The sequence below is a fragment of the Amblyomma mixtum genome, chromosome 4 (assembly GCF_055824585.1).
Source record: "Amblyomma mixtum isolate Tamu chromosome 4, ASM5582458v1, whole genome shotgun sequence".
NCBI lineage: Eukaryota > Metazoa > Arthropoda > Arachnida > Ixodida > Ixodidae > Amblyomma > Amblyomma mixtum.
In genome coordinates, this window is record NC_143015.1 from 28,584,585 (window position 1) to 28,608,717 (window position 24,133).

The 24,133-nt window shown below is 47.3% G+C and overlaps 1 protein-coding gene across 1 annotated transcript in view; it reads right to left on the minus strand.

Moving 5' to 3' along the window:
• Positions 1 to 2,155: 2,155 nt before the first annotated feature.
• The window catches only part of LOC149346030 (fatty acid synthase-like), a 179,046-nt gene continuing 157,068 nt past the window's right edge, over positions 2,156 to 24,133 (minus strand). Inside the window, exons 19-24 of the mRNA XM_089541238.1 lie at positions 23,991 to 24,110; positions 22,614 to 22,969; positions 10,069 to 10,422; positions 5,161 to 5,404; positions 2,993 to 3,229; positions 2,156 to 2,358 (exon numbers count right to left, since the gene is read on the minus strand). Coding sequence (XP_089397364.1) covers positions 2,156 to 2,358; positions 2,993 to 3,229; positions 5,161 to 5,404; positions 10,069 to 10,422; positions 22,614 to 22,969; positions 23,991 to 24,110 — 1,514 coding nt within the window. The remainder of the gene's footprint in view (positions 2,359 to 2,992; positions 3,230 to 5,160; positions 5,405 to 10,068; positions 10,423 to 22,613; positions 22,970 to 23,990; positions 24,111 to 24,133) is intronic.

The window sequence follows — 24,133 nt, forward strand, 5'->3', positions numbered from 1 at the left end:
TCGTTCGTTCGTTCGTTCGTTCGTTCGTTCGTTCGTTCGTTCGTTCGTTCGTTCGTTCGTTCGTTCGTTCGTTCGTTCGTTCGTTCGTTCGTTCGTTCGTTCGTTCGTTCGTTCGTTCGTTCGTTCGTTCGTTCGTTCGTTCGTTCGTTCGTTCGTTCGTTCGTTCGTTCGTTCGTTCGTTCGTTCGTTCGTTCGTTCGTTCGTTCGTTCGTTCGTTCGTTCGTTCGTTCGTTCGTTCGTTCGTTCGTTCGTTCGTTCGTTCGTTCGTTCGTTCGTTCGTTCGTTCGTTCGTTCGTTCGTTCGTTCGTTCGTTCGTTCGTTCGTTCGTTCGTTCGTTCGTTCGTTCGTTCGTTCGTTCGTTCGTTCGTTCGTTCGTTCGTTCGTTCGTTCGTTCGTTCGTTCGTTCGTTCGTTCGTTCGTTCGTTCGTTCGTTCGTTCGTTCGTTCGTTCGTTCGTTCGTTCGTTCGTTCGTTCGTTCGTTCGTTCGTTCGTTCGTTCGTTCGTTCGTTCGTTCGTTCGTTCGTTCGTTCGTTCGTTCGTTCGTTCGTTCGTTCGTTCGTTCGTTCGTTCGTTCGTTCGTTCGTTCGTTCGTTCGTTCGTTCGTTCGTTCGTTCGTTCGTTCGTTCGTTCGTTCGTTCGTTCGTTCGTTCGTTCGTTCGTTCGTTCGTTCGTTCGTTCGTTCGTTCGTTCGTTCGTTCGTTCGTTCGTTCGTTCGTTCGTTCGTTCGTTCGTTCGTTCGTTCGTTCGTTCGTTCGTTCGTTCGTTCGTTCGTTCGTTCGTTCGTTCGTTCGTTCGTTCGTTCGTTCGTTCGTTCGTTCGTTCGTTCGTTCGTTCGTTCGTTCGTTCGTTCGTTCGTTCGTTCGTTCGTTCGTTCGTTCGTTCGTTCGTTCGTTCGTTCGTTCGTTCGTTCGTTCGTTCGTTCGTTCGTTCGTTCGTTCGTTCGTTCGTTCGTTCGTTCGTTCGTTCGTTCGTTCGTTCGTTCGTTCGTTCGTTCGTTCGTTCGTTCGTTCGTTCGTTCGTTCGTTCGTTCGTTCGTTCGTTCGTTCGTTCGTTCGTTCGTTCGTTCGTTCGTTCGTTCGTTCGTTCGTTCGTTCGTTCGTTCGTTCGTTCGTTCGTTCGTTCGTTCGTTCGTTCGTTCGTTCGTTCGTTCGTTCGTTCGTTCGTTCGTTCGTTCGTTCGTTCGTTCGTTCGTTCGTTCGTTCGTTCGTTCGTTCGTTCGTTCGTTCGTTCGTTCGTTCGTTCGTTCGTTCGTTCGTTCGTTCGTTCGTTCGTTCGTTCGTTCGTTCGTTCGTTCGTTCGTTCGTTCGTTCGTTCGTTCGTTCGTTCGTTCGTTCGTTCGTTCGTTCGTTCGTTCGTTCGTTCGTTCGTTCGTTCGTTCGTTCGTTCGTTCGTTCGTTCGTTCGTTCGTTCGTTCGTTCGTTCGTTCGTTCGTTCGTTCGTTCGTTCGTTCGTTCGTTCGTTCGTTCGTTCGTTCGTTCGTTCGTTCGTTCGTTCGTTCGTTCGTTCGTTCGTTCGTTCGTTCGTTCGTTCGTTCGTTCGTTCGTTCGTTCGTTCGTTCGTTCGTTCGTTCGTTCATTTGCACTAAAGCATTTGTACAGGTCGGGCGCGTGTGATGTCCTCAGTCAAAGCGGAATGAGAACACGACTGTGGTGCCAATTCCCGCCGCTGTTGTGTCGTCGGTAGGGCATTACTGCCTTGCAGCTTGGGTTATCAACGCCGAAGTGCATTGATCCAGTGCCTTGCTTTTGCCACTACACTGCCCAAACCAACGCATGCAGAGCACATCTCTCTGCCAATAGCGCCACATAAGTCACAGTGCGAATATTAGTTGATAACAGTATTAGTTGACGAAGAATACAATGTGCAATGTGCAGCGTCAGAGTGTGTTGCAGTTTAACACGAGGCGTGTTCGGTTGCGGCGATAGCCTAATGCTCTCGAGCAGTGGCCAGCGAAGCTGATCTGTTCGCCGCGGGTTCGAGTTTGAGTGACAGATATTTACTGCCTTTATTTATATTTCTTTCTTTCACTTGGCACAGACCCACAAACATCCCAAGATCATGCTCCGGGTTTAGCCATCGGAACAGTGTTCTCGCACTAAAACATTAATATCGTTACTATGCAGCTTACTCTCAATCTTGTCGAGGTCGCTTGGCTTCACTGGCTGGCGAGTGAGCTCTTACCGCCCACCTTATCAATCTCTCGCAGCTGGCTGATAGTAATCTGCCGTATGTCTGACACAGACATAGAGATGTCGTAGTCTCGCTCCATGATCTGCTGCACCTCGATGCCCATCAGTGAATCCATGCCCAATTCTCCTAGGCTCGTGTTCGGGTTTAGGTTCGACGGTTCTCTCACGCCTACACGGGATAAGAAGTAAGAACATCATAGTCAGATTTTATAAGGCATGAAGTGTACGCCAGTCATTTCCTTCAATAAATCCTCTATGAATTGTTTCGAAACACTTAGAAACAAAGAATGGAGGAATGGTGGCATAAATTCAGTGAGAGCCCATGAAAATACAAAGTATGCCTTATTAGCCCGAAAGTCATTTTGGCGAAAATGGTCGTTCAGGATAATGTAAAAATGAAATGGCGAAATGTACGTTACGTTTTGCTTTGCACGCAGTAGCGAAGCGCTACGTACTGACTGTAATGCATACTTGTTTGAAGAAAATAGCGCCAGAGCATGCAAATCACGAAAAGACAAGGACGAGACACAAAGCGCTTTGTGTCTCGTCCTTGTCTTTTCGTGGTTTGCATGCTCTGGCGCTATTTTCTTCAAATCAAGTATGCACCAACTCGCCCAGAAAGAAGTGTTAATGTAATGCATACACAAGAGATCAGTTCGTGGCGCAACACCATGCATTCCCTCTTGCGGAAGACTGGGCCGTAATCTCATCTGTTTAATAGAGTTGAGGCGTGGTTCAAGCAAACTTCTCGAATGGCATGAAAGTAGATCAGCACCGAGCTCTAATAGTCACTAGGGGCTTACCGAAGATGCCAGCGAAAGTATCCACAAGGTCCCTTTGTCCTTTCTCTGTACTCCTGGCAGAGTTGTCCGCCTTCACCGAGCTTGACACAACGGGCTTGCTCTGGGTCAGGAATTGGTCCAGCACGTTCAAGCACGAGAGGATTCTTTGCGATGCAAAGCCGGCGGATTCAGCGCCGCCGCCGAATGCCTCGTGCAGAACGCCCACATCCCCGACGGGGCCCCATTGAATCGCCAGTCCTTCAAAGAAAGCATTTTGGAGCTCAGAGTGCAGCTCAAAACCGATGTTTCCGGACAATGTTTTATCTTTCGAAGAAAGCCCTTGAAGCATCAGCAGTTAATCCAATATGTTTTTTATTGCCTTCTTCAGCCCTCCATACTCTATCAGTAGTTCTGATATGGCCTAAAGGGAAAGACGCAGGTCATTGCCCCGCGGACAATGTCCTCTATATTCGGTCTGTTAAACCAATATTGCCTGCTGTTTTACTAGCATGGAATCGCCGCCGCAGTGGCTCAGTGGTTATGGTGCTCGGCTGCTGACCCGAAAGACGCGAGTTCGAACCCGGCCGCGGCGGTTGAATTTCTTTGGAGGAGAAATTCTAGAGGCCCGTGTACTGTGCGATGTCAGTGCACGTTAAAGAACCCCAGGTGGTCGAAATTTCCGGAGCCCTCCACTACAGCGTCTCTCATAGCCTGAGTGGCTTTGGGACATTAAACCCCATAAACCAAACCAAACCTACTAGCATGGAATCATCAAGCAAGTAGGCAGCTTCTACGTCTGTATTTTGATAATGTTACGGGCGCCAGGTTAGCGCCGTGGAAGAGGCGAGGGCTGAATACGTGGTACAAACAGTGAGCTTATGGCTCGTTAGAAATCATTTAGCTCTTCTAATTACTCTATAATAATAAATAACCCTTCCTAAATGCAATTTAGCAGCACTAAGATGTTGAAGATATCAGTGTGCAATGAAATTTCAGTGCCTTAACTTCAAAGGGAATAGTTTTAGCGTTGTAATGCAGTCTATATAATATTCTTCAGTGTATCGCTGAGAAATGTCCAAAGTAGCAGTGCACAAGATATCAGGGGTCGCATTTTTTCGGTATCTCAAGGAAAAGTTGCGCAAGTCTGTCGAAACGATCGCAATGGGCTCAAAGCATGGAAAAGGCTCGGATGCAGCCTTTGATTAGCATAACAGCGAGAAACCTCCACATCGGAAGAACAGAGAGCTCCACATCACTGGAATAGTGCGCTAAGGCTTCCATGATCGCCTGATCAACGTTTCCCACGGATCTTCACCCTTCTTTTCTAGAAAGAACACACGTGACGGCTTTTAGCTCTTGAAGCCTGATAGCAAAACAGTCCTACACATTTCAGGATCCTGGGTCAACCTCGTCCGTTTCGACAAAAGTGAAAGCAACTGCGCACTTGTGAATGGTTTCTTATTTGATTTGCTATTACTTTTGCAGTTCACTTTTAACAGAGCGCTTACCCTTTAAAGGTACAGTGAAGAGGAATCTGAACTCGTCTTTCTGCCGCGGGAACTCAATCTACACGTTCCGAGCATTCTTAAAAACTTCGACTTATTGCCCTGTGTGGCCGATTTCCCTAATTAAATCGGATTAACGTCCGGCACCCACTTTTTTTTTAATTCTCCCCGTACGGTGGGCGGAGTCGACCAACGCGTGGAGTGCCTTTCAGCAAGCTCCGTGGAGGCTTGCCACTCTGCCATAAGCGAAGTAATACGCGAAAGCAAATAGTACGCGCGTATTTTTATTTCTGCGGGATTGTTTTGCGGCTATGTTATCTGCGAATGAAACTATTTATTCACGGAAACCTAAAAAACAAAAGAAAGCGAAAGCAAAGCCTTCACGGAGCTGGCTGAAAGGCACTCCACGCGTTGGTCGACTCCGCCCACCGTACGGGGAGAATTAAAAAAAAAGCCGGGACCCGGACGCTAATTCGATTTAATTAGGGAAATCCTCCACACAGGGCAATAAGTCGAAGTTTCTAAGAATGCTCGAAACATTTAGATCGAGTTCCCGCGGCAAAAACATGATTTCAAATTCCTCTTCACTGCACCTTTAAGAAGTAAAACATGACAGAGGTTTCTGTACAAGGTAAAAGGACTCTCCAAAGCTAACAAGAGGACCTAAAGAGGACCTAAACTCACCGGGTAGACCATCGGCCATCCTACGCTCACAGATCCGCTCCATGGCGGAGTTGGCATAACAGTAGTTGCTCAGTCCGTGGGCTCCTCGAGAGCTCAAATTGGACGAGAAGACGACGAAGTGGTCCAGCTCTGGACACAGCTTGCGAGACAGCTCGTCCAGTCTCTGGGTGCCCTGCACCTTGGGTTGGCAAACACGCTGGAAGGACTCGGGCGTTTGGTTTTCAATCAGGCCATCGCTGAGAACCTACGAATATCGTGGAGAACCTCGCCTGAGAATGGGGGGTGGTGCATATTGACATAAAAAAGGTTTAGCGCAAGAAGACAGCGCTGTCCTGCCGGTCGTTATGAGTAGTTCTGCAGTGCCAAAATTATTTTGCAGCGCTATAGCGGCATGAGGAAAGGCAGGCCGGCTACATTTTTGTTGTCAGTCTTCTGACAGATTGGTGTCTGAAGTTATTAATCTGACGTCACGGCGTTAAGAGATGCGTACCGCGTATCGCGAGGAGCGTGGCTCGAGAGCGTTTCATCAGTCGGTAGCCCGCCTCCGTGGGACAGGTAACGCTTCCATAGAAGCAGTACTGAAAGAACTTCGTGACCGTCACGCGAACAATTGGGAGAAACGTCGGAAAAGCGGAGCGAAATAGCCAATAAGCGGGAGGATCTTGAAGTGCGAGATCAAGAGCCGCGTAAGATCTGCGAACGGTGCCACAAGTCGGAAAGTGCCGCCTGTGAGACAGACGCAACAAAAGCAATTGACACGCGCCCCACGATGCTGCCAATCGAGATTTCCAGCGTCGATTCAATGCCAGCTCGTTCGGCTTGGTCCTGCACAGGTCCTCAGACTTTCTTTGGTAGCTTAATGCTTAGCTGCCTAATTCTTTTTCACGAACAGTTAAAAAAAATCAATGGCTATAACGGCAGTGCACGTGGAATTACAAGGATGCATACGCATACAGATTGACTTCTTTTAACCTTTTAATTGTTTATTTATCAAAATTTGGTAGCTACTTCGATGCGGTCATTTCAGATGGACTGTACGGAGAGGTGGACATTACCTACTTCATATCATTCATTAATTCGACGATTAATTGTGCTAATTAAGTATTAACTTTTTATTTTTGATATTAGGGCAAGGTTACGTTCCGAGATTGATCGCCGTCAACGTGAAAGGGGGGCCCTGTTTTTAAGTTTTCTTAATCGGTAGTGTGGTTCAATATATCGAACGCCCAAAATACAGTTTTGAAAGCATGTTGAGTTGGCTTTCCGGCTATCCCAAATGTAAAATGGCGTCGATGCTCGTAGCATCGTCACCGAAATCAAATTATCTTCTACATCTATAAAGATACCAACGGCGCCTGTATTTTGCGCATAAGTGCGCGAGACGCCATTTAATAAATATGCAAGGCAGGAAAACAAACTCAACAGCTTTGAAGTGCGTATTTTTGACGGTCGATATTTCGAAACGCTTTGCCCGCTAAGAAAATTTAAAATTGGGCTCACCGCTGGTGTTGAAGGCCATCAATTCGCGCAATAACCTTGCCCTTATGATTAGAAATAAAAAATGTATTAAGTTATTTAAGTCAATTACTCGTCTAATTATTGATCCATATGAGGTACATAATGTCGCCTTCCTGTACGATACAGCTTAACAGACCGCACCGACGTATCTCTCACAGTTCAAAGTAAAAATTTATAAATGCTGAATAAAATCATATGTACGCATGTTCAATGTTTTAGGGGAATTCCCTAAGGTGAAGTAGATTTGTTATAAGCGAGTAATTATTGGCATTCACCTAAGCGCAGCAATACGTCTATCTAACCTTGTCCTTCGCCAGTTGCGGCCACCGTATACCCGCAAACGTCTTAATCTCATCCGCCCACCTAGCTTTCTGCCGCCCCCTGCTATGCTTGCCTTCTCTTGGAATCCACTCGTTACCCTTCAGGACCAGCGGTTATATTGTCTTCGCGTTACACCCCCTTCTCAAGCACATTTTTTCCTCGTGATCTCAACTAGGATGTCATTAACCCGCGCTTGTTCCCTCACCCACTCTGCCCGCTTCCGGTTACTCAATGTTGCACCTATCATTTTTCTTTCCATAGCTCGATGCGTTGTCCTAAGCTTAAGCTAAACGCTTTTCGTCAACCTCCACGTTTCTTCCCCATAGGCAAGTACCAGTAGAATACAGAATATTTAAAAACAAAATACCTGCTAAGATAAGAATATCCGAAGAAGTTGCAGTTACTGAAGTTTGTAGATTGCCGCCAGAATGTAAGCAAAACGTGGGGTTTAATTGATTCAGTTGTATTTCGAGCCTCTAGAAAAGATTGTTGACACTGTAATACAAGAAGCATTTCCCGGATATTCCACTCTACCTCCTGCCAGTGAGTTGAATAAGTATTTGTAGATTTAGTAACCAACCTAATAAATAAACCAGCCCATGTCATGTACAGATTAATCACCCCATAACCAACGTTCAGTCATATAGGTATACCGAAGGTCACAGAGAGTGAACTGTGGGATGTGATCAGGTCCTTCCCGACAACTAAATCAGCGGGATCTGATAGGATAAGAATCAAAGATAATATAAGTGACTTGGTGTACTTTAAACGTGCACTGCTACACATTATAAATCAAATCTTGAATACAGGCATTATCCCAAACAGAGATAAAGTCCGTATGGTTAGACCACTTCATGAAAAAGGATCGAGAAAACTGTATAACCACTATAGGCCAATTGCCATGCTATCTCCCCAAGCCGTGATATTACAAAACGTTGCCTGTCGAAGTATAACTTCCTTTTGCAATGAATATAATCTCCTCCATCCTGCACAGTTTGGCTTCCGAAGCTATTCAAGCACAACCGTTCTCTTAGAAAACATTAGGGATCTATTTTCCAAGCAGATTGAAAATAATAATTTTGCACTTACTCTATTCGTCGATCATCAAAAAGCATTCGACCCAATTGACGATGACCTATTATTAGGTAGATTAGATGCCTTTGGTTTCAGAGGCCCATACCAAGTTTGTTCAAGAATTACTTTTCCGCTTGAAAACAGGTTATCCGAGTTGATAAAACTTTTAGCGAACTAATAAAGGTGAACTAAGGCGTACCGCAAGGGCTAATCTTAGGTCCGTTATTATTTAAGATTTCTCTTAATAATTCAACCAAACTGCTGTTAAAATTAAAATCATACCTACATGCAGATGATAAAGTCCTTGATTATAATGAATCTGCCAAAACATTGAAAACTCATACAGAGTAGCTGTTTAACTTAAATCAAAATAACAGAATTTTTGCAAATAAAACAAATCCAGCTTACTTTGCTTTCACATTCCATATAAACTAATTAGTGAAACACAGCCAGTGTATCTACATTCTAGTTAGTGCCTATTCTGTGCTTGCACCAAGGTGAATCTTTCACTCAGCGTGAAATACTTCGCCTTACCTTTGGCGACACACTATTTTGGAAAATGGACATTGAGAGCGTCGCAAAACTATTACTACTCTGGTGTTGGTGCAGTTATATGCATTCATATCTGCTTCCAACCCTTCCGATAACAAAATAGTTTACAAAAGCTGGGGAGAATATGCGTTACTTTATAGTCTGATAATTTACTATTTCGCATAAGCTTATAAAGTACACATATTCAGTCGAATATTACACAGGATAGCCACACCTTGCGCATGGCACTAAACTCCCAGGCGAAAAATAAGTCACAATAGGTAATGAATTTGATCTGCTCGAAGTTCGCCAACAATGCCGGTTCGACATATTATGTAAACATTATTTTTACAAAGCATTTAGAGCTGAGAACATTCAAGTGCGGCCCCTCCGCTCAGTAAAAAACTCAATGTCACAAGGCATTCGGTATACTGGGTGGCTAGTTTATCTAGCACAATCTCCCCTCCGTCCTTCAAGAGATCTGCTGTTACCTGATCCTCACCAGTTGCTTTCCCCCTTTGCATTGCTCATAAGGCTTTCTTTACTTCCTCCTTCGTTACTGGCGAGGTGTCCCATTGCTGTGCTCTACTTCCTCCCTCATTAACGTTCTGATTATATTGGCTACTGTATAGATTTGTGTAGAACTGTGAGTAATAAACATGAATACTTCAGGTACCCTATGAATTATTAGGCGGATCTGTGATGAGAGGGATTATATTCCGTGATTCACGGTACATATTAGGTGGTCCGGCTCGAATTCGGTTCCCCAAGTTGGCCGTCGCCAGCGGGTAGAGATGAGATTAGAGAGTTTTTGTCACCGAGTCAGCAGCTTTAAATATATGTAAAGTTGTCTATGTCTATGCAGTGAGTCGGGGCCTGCTAATGAGATGATCACACCGGCGTGAACTATGGGAAACCGGGAAAACCAAGTTAATGCATCAAGCGGTGATCAGATTTTGACACGCGCACCTATATCTGGAAGAGGTGTGGCCCGCTAAACCAGGCGTGCTCTCAGCGAATAAATCGACGCCGAAACTAGTTTGCTATGCAACATCTAAGCAGTGCCGAAGCCTCCAGTTCTTTTCCACTGATGCTTATTGGAGTTTATGAAAATACTTGTATTTTTCACATGTTTGGGGAATCCCCCAACGTGGAGTAGACTTGTAATAAGGAAGTAATTACTCATTGACATCCACATGATTTGACCAACGCTGTTCCCACTTCGAGTTTTTGATCAATTCGATCTCGCCCTACTATAAGCTTGCAATCCCGGTTAACGCAGTCGGTAGAGCGAACTGCTCTGGTGAAGCGGTGGTCCCGGGTTGGAGCCCCGGACCAGGACGAATTTTTCTTTATCTGCGAAGCTTCCAAAAAGCTGTATAGCTTTCCTTCGTAGCCATATGGCTGCGCTTGGGTGGATGTCCATGAGTAACTACTCCCTTATTACTTGTATTTTTCACTTGCCATGGCGAGGTTGAAAATTCCGCCGACTGGTCCCATGGCCAAGGCCTCTTCGAAAATCTGACGAGCTCCATGCTCAGTGGCGACATCCGCCTTGGCTACCAGGACCTCTGCCCCAGCATGCTTCCACCGGCGAAGACACAGCTTCTGGTATCCGTTGTGCACCTCCGAACGGGATGCGAGCAGGACTCTTCGGCACCCGCGGCCCACCATCCAGTCGGCAAGCTCCAGGCCGATTCCGCCCAGCCCTCCAACGATGACGTAAGACTTGTGCTCGTAGAAGTAGGTGCGTGCCACCGCTTCCACGGTGAGAGGCGAAGCGAGGCACGTCTTGCGTGGGCTTTCTTCTGGCCGAAGCTGCGCGTAGAAAGGCGTGACTAACTTGTCATCGTTGTCAGGAAGTGAAGCCTAGGTTTGATCATCATCATCTATCATCATCATCAGCCTGACTACGCCCACTGCAGGGCAAAGGCCTCTCCCATGTCTCTCCTATTAATCCTATCCTTCGCCAGTTGCGGCCACCGTATTCCCGCAAATTTGTGAATCTCATTCGCCCACCTAACTTTCTGGTGCCCCCTGCTACGCTTGCCTTCTCTTGGAATCCGCTCCGTTACCCCTAAGAACCAGGTCACAAAAATCTGAGATAATATTAGCGCCTACAGAGACTTTCACTGCTACATGCTGTATGTTTAGAAAGTGCTCCAGCACATTGCCCGCTTTCCGGAACTCAATGGAAGTATCACTGCTACGAAGGCAACTGAAGGCGAAATCCCTATCAGAACCATTCAAAAAAGTTGCAGCAGCAACAAAACATCAATCACTTACCCACAACAGAAATATGGGATATGCAGTTTTTATCCCAGTTAGTTTATTGCGTTAAATTCATTTGATATTCAATGACAGGCTTGTGGTGGCACATCTTAGATAAGATAGTATAGTGGGCTCTCACCCAATTTCTTCTGACTCATCCTTTATTCAACAATGCGGGGCGCTTGTTTAGAATCATTTTCCAGCGAGACACCACCTGCCTCCATTACTAGATCACGCATTACGCGCTGATCGTGTGCTTTTTATCCATCCTTGAGAATGTTCTTCAAAGCAGCGTATATTCAAACTCTTCAAGAATATTACTGATCGATGCATGCTACCATGAACCAGAGATATCGTTATTAGCGCCGTGGCATACTAGGAAGCTTAGAGGTAGGATTGCAAGCTGCGTGGCATCGGGTTAAATCACACCGCAGCGCGCGGAGCAGGACGGGTGCAGCGGCGCTGCAGAGGCGGCTTCGAACAGTCATGTAGAGGTAGGACGTTGCCGGTTGGTGGCAACGCGATTCCCTCTGCCAGGTCAGTAGAACGCAAGTAGCCACGCCGGCGGTTGTGTGCGATCTTGTGCTATCCATAGCGAACGACTGCGTTCGCGAAGTGAGCGGACGGACTTTCGCCTTCTCACGCGTAAGCGGTGTTAAGTGGCTGTGCCAATTTTTGTTTTCAGTTTAATCTACAGACAGGTCTCTTCTATACCAGACACGAACAAGCGCAAAAATAAAACACGGACAGAGAAAGAGACTTGGACAACACGACGACTTGGGCAACACGAGCGCTCGTGTTGTCCAAGTCTCTTTCTCTGTCCGTGTTTTTTTGCGCTTGTACGTGTCTGCTATGAACCAACTAGCCCGAAGGTCTGTGCCCTGGATCTTCTATACCACCCGCTGGCTGTAAACGAAGCCATGGAAAATGCCTCTCGCAGCTGCCTTGCTCCACACTTCTTAAGAGTATTGGTGAGGGGAAGTACGAAAGTGAAAGGGATAACAAGGCATTTAGAAGGTTGCTATTCTCACTACATAATTTTGTAACGCGAAAAGTTGCTTGCCTGTAATTCCGACTTGCGGCAGTCCCATCGGGAAGGGGACGTAGTCCGCGCAAAGGCACCAGCTAGGTTTGGCAGCGTCGCACGCTTTGTAGGAAACGGAGTAGTAATCCTCTAATTGGCCTACTCGTGTATGATTGTGTCGGGTGGAATTAACGTCCGTGTCTTACATAAACGCAGATGTGCAACAAAAAGCTCTAAAACTAATCTAGTAATCACTAACGCAAATCATACTACTGAGTGGAATATTATGCACATGTAATTTTGACTGACGCCGATATGCTGTCGTCACGAACGAGCAGAATAGCGGACAGAGACGCATGGGTGAGTAGCTTATTTCCCAGCCGGGTCCATCTTCATAGCATGTCCCGCGCCCGTGGCTGCTTTATTTTCTTTGTGGAGTACACATGAGGCCACGTGAGGAAAGGCATGCGAGATTATTCTCCCAGGAAAGAAAAATGGAACATTCTGATACTTACTAAGATGACTAAAAATCAGAGAAGAAACAACTGCTAGCGATCCTCGGGAGATCGTTTGAATGTGTTAACACTTTCTCTTGCTGCTGTTGCTGTTGCGGCCTGCAGGTAATGCCACTAAATGCGCAATTGGTGTTTCTCCACATTCATAGACCCCTGGGAGTCCTCTGCCACTCGTGGCGCTGTACTGCAGCTGTTAAGCTACGCGCCACTGCCCCGGCCGGCGGCTGTTTCCAACACAGTCACAGGTGCGGCTTGTGAGACCCACGTTAATCCTGCTGAGAAACCTCTCCCGAAAAATCATTAAAATTTGATGCACCGGTTGCCACCTGCCATGGCGGGCAGGTTGGGGTGACGACACAAGGTTCTACTCGTAACGCGTGACAGTCATTTCCGCTTGCATAGACCATTCAAAGCTAAATGTACAATAGGAAAGGAGAGAAAATCTAAACGATATAAAAGTCCATGATAGGGGGAAAGAGATGAAGAAAATGGTGGATGATTCAGCCTGGTTAAGCCAAATGCGAATTAGGTGCGCTAACACTTCGGTCTCGGTTCGAAGCAGGGTTCTCAAGGTCAAGAAGGCTTCAAACAAAGGCCGGTGAAATCAGACTTAAGCTCCGCCTTAATGGTATGACGCGATAGCATCAATGTGATGATGCGAATATACGCCATGAGCCAGCGCCGGCTGCGCCGCCTGTCGTCACTATGGCGAAGCAGCGACGGGGCTGCTCCCGCTGGCTTGCTGCTTGCCGCTACCTTCTTACTGCTGTCCGGTGGCCTTTTGCTTACGCGTCTTTCTCAGAAACTCTATGCAAATACATCTGCCGCCATATGCAGGATGCAGGCTTTACGGCATGATGTGATAATTGGACAAGCATTTTATTAATGTCAGAGGTGAGTTTACCCTTAGAAATCCCGATCTTCCTTCCTGCGGAATTCAGGCGCACTGCCGTGTTAACATGAACCGCAACCGAACCGAAGGGAAATATCGCGAAACAAAAAACGATTCCTCGGATGTGATCAATTTTCTCTATCCTTGTCTTGGTTTTCTTTTACGCATGAAGAATATTACGTTGCTAAAGATTGTACAAAATTTCTGTGTCCTAATCGTGCAGTGCACTGGTATAGCTAGCTTCATTGGCTGCTATGGGTGACATGGGATGTCGGCATTTTATGCTGCCTATTTACATCTGTCATGTATTATGCCGATGCATGTTGTGCTTCTGGCTTGTTCCTGCGCGCTGTATTAAACGGTTACTTTATCTTTACAACATGCGGATGTCGTTTTTATTCCGCTAACATAGGTTTCACTACAACAGTTTTGCTCGATTGTGCAAATGTCACCTGACGCTGCTCCACAGCTCAAACGGTAAATCCAGTGAATCACGGTACTTCCGAGCATGCCAATTTTCTTGCATTACTTTTGGTTGCAAAATACTGATAATACTCTAAAGAGATAGTGATTTCGTTTTTTTTTGTTCGGTGTTAATGTTTTATTGCTTTTTTTAGTGAGGGAGGAATCGTGTAAATATATGTGAGGTGTAACATCCCGAAACTGCCCCTGGAGTGTGAAGGATGCCGTAGCGGAGGGATCCGGATTAAGTTCGATCATCCGAGATCCTTTATTAATGTGCACTTTCATTGCGCTCCGCGGGAATGCTTTTGCGTTCCGCTTGCGTCTAAATGATGTCGCCGAGGTCAGGATTTGATCCCAATACTTTCGAGTGAGTAGCCACTGGTGAGCGGAAATCTCTTGCGCTCTGTCCAGGGCTTTGTGAGCGGGTGCACAGGGAGTGTTTGCGTTTCAGGGGTTCTCTCCACATCTCGTACGGTTGAACTAGGCGTCATGCAGGGCTCTGCTTTGTCACTCTTTCTGTTCATTGTGGCGTCCTCGGTCAAACGCCAAAGATTCCAAGCCATCAAGGCGAGTAATTTTTGCAGCCCTGTTGGCTCCCTCAGAAACATTGCTATTCCCTAAACGGAAACGAATGAGAGCGAGAGCTATCATTCTGTCAATGGGAAGAAATCGAAAATCAAGAGCCTGGCGTACATACCCACCAGATTTCCGACCACGTAGACTCGTGTTTCCTAATCTCAACTGCTGACAGGTGTCAAGTGAAAATCAACCTCTAGGTGCGGTTGCTTCTTCAATCAATAAATGCCTAGAGAGAAAGGCTACAGCATTCATTGCGCCGATAATATTGCCTGTAGTGCAGTAGTTAGGAGTTAGAAAAGTTATCATGTAGAACAAAATATTTTAAAAGGTATGCCTTATTACCAATTTTTTTATTTCGATATTATGTCTTATTGCTACTGTCGCAGTAAAATGAAAACAAACGCTATAGCTGCTTCCCTAAGTTCTCTTACATATTATATTGCAACGGATAATCTCCGAAAAGACAACGTAGAGGAAGTGTCCGGTTTGTGCGCGCTTTCCGCTCGGGGCTCGCTGTGATCTGAGCCCTGTGCTCCGGTCGTGCTTGTGCCGACATAGACTTCGGGCCACGTAACAATATTTAGCACCGGTGCCATATCGCACTGCGTTCAAAACGCGCACATTGGTGGTGGATCCGTAAATGCAGAGTAGAAAGCGATCATTTCCCCCTCACCCCCTCTTGTTCAGTCTGCTCAGCCATTAGAAACTGATCAGGTTACGGTTGGGTTAAGAGTGACGGTTATAATCGAGGATTTGCTCCGAAAGCTTTGGGTTCTGCATTGACGTGATAATTTGTTGCCAAGCAAGTCAACTGTTATCAGCTGCCCGATGAGCGGATACGCATAGCCGGCGCTCCGCGGAGCACGGTTTCTGGGCTCTCGCGACGTCTCGCGACCTGCACTAACTGAACTGCCACCTTACACGGTTGGGAGTCGGCTCACAATGCAGTGGGCTGGTTGTGATGACGTCACAACATCACATGACGTAGATGTTTCGCCTGTCACCTAGACGGGCCACCTCGGGCAGGCTGCCAACAACCCGGTGAGCAAAGGGACCTCACAAACAACGGCTAAGTGGTGGATTGGAATGGAAACGATCTAGTGCTAACGCACAAAACATACAAAATAGAACTAGATAATGTCTACGAGACGAAGCTCACAGGCCAAAACATAACTTGAAGAGAGTTGTAGTCATGTGAAAGGGGGATTCTCATGTACCCCATCCACGATTTAATTGCGCAGTCGGCGGCAGCAGACTGTCACGATTATTAGCGATACATTTTCAGACTGTCACCATTATTAACTAGACATTTTCTCAACTGATTTTGTCGAATCGGCCGGGGACTTGATGTGGTGCGAAATGCCCACACCGAAATTTTTGAAGCGAAAGTATACGGAGTGCGTGACGACCTATCCTGCCATTCATGTAATTTCGGCAGTCTCTTTGAGAGTCCGAGGAGCAGAATTAAAAGCCACGACGAAGAAAGCGACAAGACCATACACAAAATTGTGTGGGTACCACGACACACGGGGGTGGCAAGGAACAAAGACGCCGAGGTGATAGCCCGAGGATACTTTATTTTCCGAGCATCCGAGGCGAGCGCGGAACTCGCGCCAGCACCCAAGGAATACTCGGCCATGTTTGAAAACTATAGAGGCAGAAGAATGCGATATCCCCCGCTGCACAAATCTCTCAACAGAGCGGAAGCTGTCACTTGGACAGGCTCTTAACCAAACCTACACATACTAAACAAAATGCACCCTACGATATACGCGGACAAATGTCCCTGGTGCGAAGAAAAACCCACTCTATATCACATCACATGTGCCTGCCACAACATAGACCTAGTCCCCAAAATACAAAACCCGAGTGCGGAGCAGTGGGAGACTCTGCTGTCTAGCGACCGCTGTGAAAACCAACAAGGTCTGTTACAGCGAGCTGAACGGGCGGCAGTGGCTAGCGGAGCCCTGGACTGTGGGCAACCGCCCATTGTTTAGAAGTGGACGACGTCGACAGAGAGGGCTTCTGGATACAAAGAACATCTCTGAAGATGCCCCAAAACCGCAGAAAAAAGCACTAGAGTATAATAAAGTTTTCCCTTTCCTTCCTTGAAGCCAGAGCTTCACTACGCGAGGTAAAGCCAAGGTCACCGTGTATGATTTCACCTTGATTGGACCTTCAGATAAAGCAAAAGAAAGAAAAGGTACACAACTGGCCCCCTGGGACAGTGGACGCCTAAATAGCGCTTTAAGCGAAACTGCATAGGTTTTAGAAATCGACGGGCTTAAAATCGTCGAATGTATGAAACTTGTAGGTAAAGCATGCGAAGTCATTTTGGGTTTTTTTGGATTGGAAAACGTTTATTGTCAGCACTGAGCCCTAGTGGGCATTATACTAGGTGGCTTCGAGCCCATGGCTCTTGGCGACCTTGTGAGCCCACTCAGTGGCCCGGACTTGCGTCAACGGGTCTGAGCTGGCCAGTATAGCCTCCCACCGCTCTAGAGAAGGGACTGGTAGTAGGTCCGCCGGTGGCGGCGCCTTTTTGCAGCTCCATAAAATGTGGTCATATCCGGCTATCTCGCCGCATTGTTTGCAAGTAGCGTTGTATTGTGTTGGATACATGTGTGCTAGTCTCGACGGGCTAAAGAAGGCTCGCGTCTTGAGCCGACGCCACGTTACCTCCTGGCTTTTGTCGAGCTTTTTGTCTGGTGGTGGATAGATCCTCCTTTCCAGTTTAAACTGATTGGTGTATTCGTGAAATGATATGAATGCATCTCTCGTGAAATTTGGGGACTCGACCCGGCTCACTGCTCGGCTGACATAACCTCGAGCTATACTGTGAGCCAACTCGTTTCCCCTGTTCCCCGAGTGTGCCGGCACCCATATTAGTTCCACCTCTCTTTGGTCCCAGTCTTTATGTCTTAATATTCGTTCTGCCTCCTGGGAGATCATACCCCGCGCAAAATTGTTGATAGCCACCTTGGAGTCGCTAATTATGGTGACTGCTTTGGTGCTGGCCATTGCCATGGCGATAGCCGCCTCCTCCGCTGTCTCTGAGTTTTTTGTTTTGACCGAACCGGCCGTTAATGTTTCACCCGAGTCGTTCACGGCCACGACCACAAAGGAGTCGCCTCCTTCGTATTCCGCCGCGTCTACATAGGTTGTGTGTTCCGAGCCTTCGAGCTTGGCTTCAAGGGCCTTTGCTCTGGCTCTCCTCCTGCCTTCGTGAAAAGCAGGGTGCATGTTTTTTGGAAGTGGTTTAATAGTGAGTAATTTTCTAACTTTGGTCTGTAATTTTGCCTGCGCGTTCCTTTCCGGAATTTTATCATGTAATCCTAGGTTGCTCAGGATCTTTCTCCCCGGGGGTGAGGTTGCAAGCCTTCTTAGTTGCGCAAATATATGTGCCTCGAATAGTTCCGTGGTGGTGTTGTAGATTCCCAGTTTAAGAAGTCTTTCCGTAGGAGTGCAGTGGGGCAGCCCCAATGCTGCTTTATATGCCTGCCTTATGATCCCATCTATTTTGTTCTGTTCCGCCAGCCCTAGCTTGAGGTAGGGAACGGCGTAAACTATTCTGCTTATCACGAAAGCCTGAACCATTCGGCAGAGATCTTTCTCTTTGACTCCCCGTCTTTTGTTAGCTATTCGCCTTATGAGCCTGGTTGTCATGTTAATTGTGGACTTAAGCCTGTTTATTGTCTCTGTGTTCTTTCTATTGTCCTGTATTATAAGTCCTAGGACCCTGATTTTGTCAACTCTGGCTACCGGAGTCTCATTTACCAGTACGTGAATGTCTCCTGCGTTGGTATATCGTTTGCTAGCCCCCCGGATCACCAGAAGTTCGGATTTGCTTGGCGAGCATTTTACTCCTGCCCATTCCGCGTATTCCTGGACAATATCGATTGCGTGTTGGAGATTTTGTTCTATTTCCCCATCGTTTCCTGTATACGTCCATATTGTTATGTCATCCGCATATAGCGTATGGTTTATACCTTCGACAGTCTTCAATAGCGGCGGTAGGTTCTTCAACGCCAGGTTGAATAAGAAAGGAGAGAGCACTGAGCCCTGCGGAGTTCCCTTATCTCCCAGCTTAATAGTTTCCGACTGGATGTCTCCTAGATTTATTTCTGCGGTTCTGCCGGTTAGAAAGTCCCTTACGTAATCGTAGGTCCGCTTTCCAGGGGCAATCTCCGCCAGATTAGTTAGTATGACCTCGTGTTTGACGTTATCGAAGGCTTTATGTAGGTCTAGGCCCAGTATAGTTTTGGCGCCCCCTTTGTTGGGCGGGTCTATGATGTGTGCTTTGAGCTGGAGCATGACGTCCTGCGTGGACAACTTGCTCCTGAAGCCTAGCATCGTTTCAGGAAATACCTCCCTTTCCTCTGCGTATTCCTGGAGTCTGTTTAATATGACATGTTCCATCAGCTTCCCCAGGCAGGACGTTAGCGATATCGGCCTGAGGTTGCCCACTTCAAGTTTCTTCCCGGGTTTTGGAATAAAGATTACTTTGGCATGTTTCCATTGTGAAGGTAGACTACCTCGTTTCCATATCTCATTTAGGTAATCTGTGACTGCCGTGACCGAGACTAGATCTAGGTTCCTTAGCATTTTGTTGGTTACCCCATCTGCCCCCGCTGCCGACGTGGTTCTTAGTTGACTCATTGCTCTCCATACCTCCGCTATCGAGATGTCCTCATCTAGCTGTGTGTTCTCTGCTCCTTGGTAAGCTGGAGATGAACCCCCTTTGTCTGTGTTAAGGTACCTGCTCTTCAGTTCCTCTATTAGGTCCGCGGCTGTTCCCTGGTATTTGTGAATCAATCGTTTAAGCTGCCCTTGTGCCGCCGACTTTGTTTGTCCTGGGTCTAGTAAGTGGCGAAGAAGATGCCACGTGTTCTTGCACCCTAGCTTTCCATTCATTTCGTCGCAAATTTGTCCCCAGTGTTGACGATGAAGCTCGTTTGTGTAGTCTTCTATCTGTTTTTCGAGTGTCGATATTCTCTTCTTTAGCCTTCTATTGTGTTTCTGTTTTTTCCACCTCTTCAAGAGGCTCTCGTGGGCTTCCCACATGTGGGCCAGCTTCGAGTCTGTGATGTCATGTTCGGTGGTTGGGGTCTGTCTAGTGTGACTGTTTACGTCTTTTTTGAGTGTCTCAACCCATTGAATTAGATCCGATATCTCCCTCGGAGCGGTTCTGTCCCGGATTTTTCGGAGGGTGCCCCAGTCTGTCAGCTGCGTTTCGCGCAGCTTCCCCTTCATCGGCCTGGTTTGTGTTTCAATCTCTATGATGTAGTGATCGCTACCCAAAGTGTGTCCTGTGTTTGACCATCGTTCACCCTCGAGGTCTTTGCCTAGCGTCAAGTCTGGGGACGTGTCTACGCTGACGCTATTGCCTATCCTCGTGGGGTCTTGCGGGTTGTTTAGTAGCGTGAGCCTTAAGTTTTGGATTTCTGTCCATAGTTTGTTTCCCTTAGGGGAGGCCGTTCGATATCCCCATGCCGGATGCGGGGCGTTGAAGTCCCCCGTGATTACTAATCCCTTCTTATAAGATAGTCTAATGGCTTTACGTAATAGGTCCGCCAGCCCTGTGCCGCGGTTTTTCGGTGAGTTGTATATTGGGTTAGCATTTAAAATGGTGACACAATCGCCGATTAAAATTACCGAAAGACACTTTGGAAATTATAAAGCATGCTTAGCGAAAGCCTTGTGGTCAACCCTCTACCTCTTCACCGAACCGCTTGGCGCGGAATCACTGGGCCGCTTCGGAGCCATGCGTCTCACTCACTTGACTGCAACGAGACGTCTGGCGAAGGAGCGGCGCTGTAGCTGCCACCGCTGACGAGCGCGCGCTCATTCTACCGCTACTGTGTGACGTCACGGTTGCTATGCACAGCTGCGCCCCCCACCGGCATGCCGGTTCCTAAGGAGGTTGCGCCGCTGCGCGGAGGAGAGGCCACAGTTGGCTCGATTCCAGCGCGCGGATGGACGCGACAGCGAGCATGAGCCATTAAAGGCTTTCGCCTTAAAATCGCGACGGTCTTGAAACTTCTCCGCAGCGCACAAGGCCGCGTAGGGGGCACATGACGACGTCATCAAAGGTATCGGTACATTTCCAACGCATAAACGCCTGCTTTGCATAAACGCCACCGAAGGCAAAGCCGGCCGAGCGTTGCTTGGCAGCATCCAACAAGGCATGGCGGTGAGCAGCTGACAGCAGCGGTAATTTGAAATCATACCTTCCATGACGTCACAGTAAACATCCCCGCAGTCTTCTGGTACATTGAGGAGAAGCGCAAAATTCATTCTTCGATTGCACCATTATTTTGAATGCTAGTGCAAAAACACTTGCCATGCTTTACCTACAGCCTATACAGATTTGAATCTTGAATATCGCGAAATTGTCGAAAAGTGCTGAAATTGCCCTTTAACCAACGAAGCAAATGAAGAGCAGGAGCTTCGAAAGCAAAGGAACGGCGCTTAACTGGCCCCCTGGGGCAGCGTACACCTCAGTCGTGCTTTAAGCTACGAAGCGGTATTGGCAGATGTGCGCTGCATGCGTTGGAATTGACAATGCTGTGACAGAAACTCGGCACTGAGGCCATAGGCCGTCGGAGTTCATTTCGTTCATTGGCGTTGCCGTTGAGAACGTTTTAGGCTTCGATGATTTTAAGGGAACGAAGTGCGCATAGCTGGTTCCCTCGGTGGGTGGATGCCTGAATCGCGCTTTGAGGTACAGGGTCCCTCAAAAGTTCCCAGGCCACATGGTCCGCTTTTCATCGGTATATCATGGCACTTAAGATTCCGATAGAGCTATCGAGGTTCTCAGATGGTAGAACGATCCTTCTTCTATTCTCTACAGATATTTTGAGCTTCGAGGGTATCTCAACAGCCCGACTATGCTGCTCAAAAGCAAACCCTGTGGCCTTGGAACTTTTGACGGACCCTGTACGTGGGGTGGTGATGCATGCGTTAGCGCTGACAACGTTGTTGCAGACACGCAGCAGTGCAGCGATACGTCGCAGCGTTCATTGCATGAGCAAACTCTCGCGATCAGCCATTATAACTGCCATCTGCCAGGGTGGCAGGTCGGTCGCGATGCCTATCCAGTGTCCGGAATACAGTCTACGTTAGAGACGTGAAGCCGCGCATAAGCTCGATACGCTATATCTTTCGCTCTCTAACCAGATTCAATAGCAGTTAAACCACAGCAAATTTTTTTTCGCATAAGTCTTTGGATGTGATGGAAGTTTATATTCACACATGGGGGCCCGTGTTGTAGCTGAGTTAACATGCAGTGACGATGTTTATAGTGTCTGGAATCTGCGTGTAGTTGACAACTGCATGGGTTTTAGAAATCTATTCGCTTGAAGAGGTCGAGTGTGAAACTTGCAGGTAAAACATGTGAAGTACTTTTGGTCTAGCATTTGGAATTGTGACGTAATCGCCGGTTGAAATCGAGACGGCTATCGAGCTTGTCGGCAGAGGACATCTCCAAGAAGGCGGGGGGGGGGGGGGGGGTGCATAAACGCTTACTTTCACAGGAAAAAGTCAACGCCATCGAAGGCAAAGGTCTCCAAGCGCTGTTTGGTAACATCCAACTAGGCACGGCAGGGTGCGGTTGGCGGCAGCGGAAATTTCGAATCTTACCTTCCGTTGCATCACAGAAATATTCACCGCACTCCTTTGGTTCTGTGAGGGGAAGCTTATAATTTGACCATCGATTACATCCCGATTTTAAACGTTAGCGCAAAAACACTTGGCATGCTTTATTTGCGGCTTATTTAGATTTTAATTCTTGAGTAGCGAGGAAAGCTCAAAAGTGGTGCAGTTTCCCTTGCAAGCGGGCCATCTGACGGGTTTCTTGCGCTTGGTTAATAAAGTCGCCCACAATCCGTGTCACATCAACATCACCGCCTGGGGACATCGCGTCCAATACGATCCATGCTTGTCTGCTGTATCAAAAAGAAACGGGGCAATGCACGTCGTTTCTTTCGTCGTTGCGCTGTACTTGAAGATCACGCAGAGTATTATTAGGTGCCACTTTTCTTGTTCGACATAAGCTATACTGAAATCATGACCGACAATGTTTTCTCTGCTCTTTCTGCGAGAGCATTTTTCGGTGCATTATGGTATTGCCGTTCTCTGGTTACTCATCTGGAATCCTAAGAGCCAGTTTATACGGACCCATCCATATTGTTCTGCACCTTTTCGGAAGAAAAACAATATCACTAAGTATATGACGTTGAAAAATCACACTACTGTGGCTTACCTCTAGTATGACTTTTCCTATGTGCTTGCCTGAGACCATGAACCGGAATGCCTCCTCGGCTTGGTCCCATTTGAAAATGTTCACGTCCAGTGGGCGCACCACACCAGAGGCGATCCCCTCTCGAAGTAGTTCTCGAACTCTACGTTTGTCCTTCGCAGCAGAGGGGGAATTCTCGTGCAGTGAGTCCAGATGGATGCCATGGAAGGAGATATTCTTGAGGAACACGGACATGCCCAAGGAGGAGTCGTTGGATAGATCAGCCTTTCCGATCTCCAGGAAACGGCCGTGCTTCGCCAGGCAGCGTACACTGGCCTGGAGTTTCTCTTCAGAGAGGGAATTGAGGACAAGATCTACGCCTGGTGTGAGAATTATTGCGCAAGAAGACCTTAGAGCAGTAATAACGATAGTCGAAGGATAGCTACAATGAGCTGTAACTACAATAACGGCGAAAGCCAATGAAGTAAATAAGTTTAACCAAATCTCAGCTTGCCACTAAAGTCACTTTCAGGGTGCGTTGCAAATACTACTCCATGAGAAGATATGCGCTGCTCTTTATAGGGCCGTATTTGGGCCAGTGACTGCCTGTGCTTCATCTACTGTTTGGTTCCATGTCAAGCCGATCTGGGAAGAAGCCCCTTTTAAGTTCTGAGAAGGTAGCAGATGGAATCTAGGCAGCACAATCCCACTTCGGGCCTATAGCAGGAGGCCACAGGTGTCTGAAGTAGTCATTCCACATATAAGACAGTGCAATTCTAGTTCGATGCTGTGGGCATTTTCTGCATACCCTGGTTTAACTGCGCGCTGCACATGACTTTGTATACTTTGGAGGCACTGCATTATCATCCCCATGCATTACCAGTTTCTTATGCGCATGCTAATGAAGATTTTTGTTAGTAAATGTAAATGTATGGATAAGTCCCGCGATGTAGGATCAAGTGGGGATTTGCGTCGATGTGCCCCAGTCGAGCTTGTTCTTGCCGGCATAGAGCTACAGTTAAAATTAATGCGTCCCCAAAGGCCTCTCAGGGGACTAAAAACATGATTTGGTCTTGCGGAGCCTTTTCCTGCAGAGAGCCCAGGTCGGCGCATACTGCGACCGCCTAAAGATCTAAGGGAGCCGAGTGCAATTTGCGGATGCTGCAGTCTGAGCGAGGATAGCCCTTCCAATGGCGAAACAAACCCAAAAGGATAAACACGTGTTCTAAATATTTCAGCTTCCTCGCATATTCCGAACAGTGTGTCAAAAGTGACATTACAGGGCCTGCCCCAGCCATGACTCTCCGCTTTAGACGCAAATGGGCCGAGAGACGTGGCCTGCTTAGGCATGTTCCCGATTTCATATATATATATCTGAACCTACTACGAAAGCATGCTTACCTCTGCCTTTGGTTTCTTCAAGCACAATTTGCTCGAAGGATAAGTCCCGCGAGCTTGAAATATTCCGATCCTCCAGCTGCTGAAAGCGTCGCTTGAGAAACTCTCGCTTCTCATGAGAACCTGTTGCATTCCAGAAACAAATA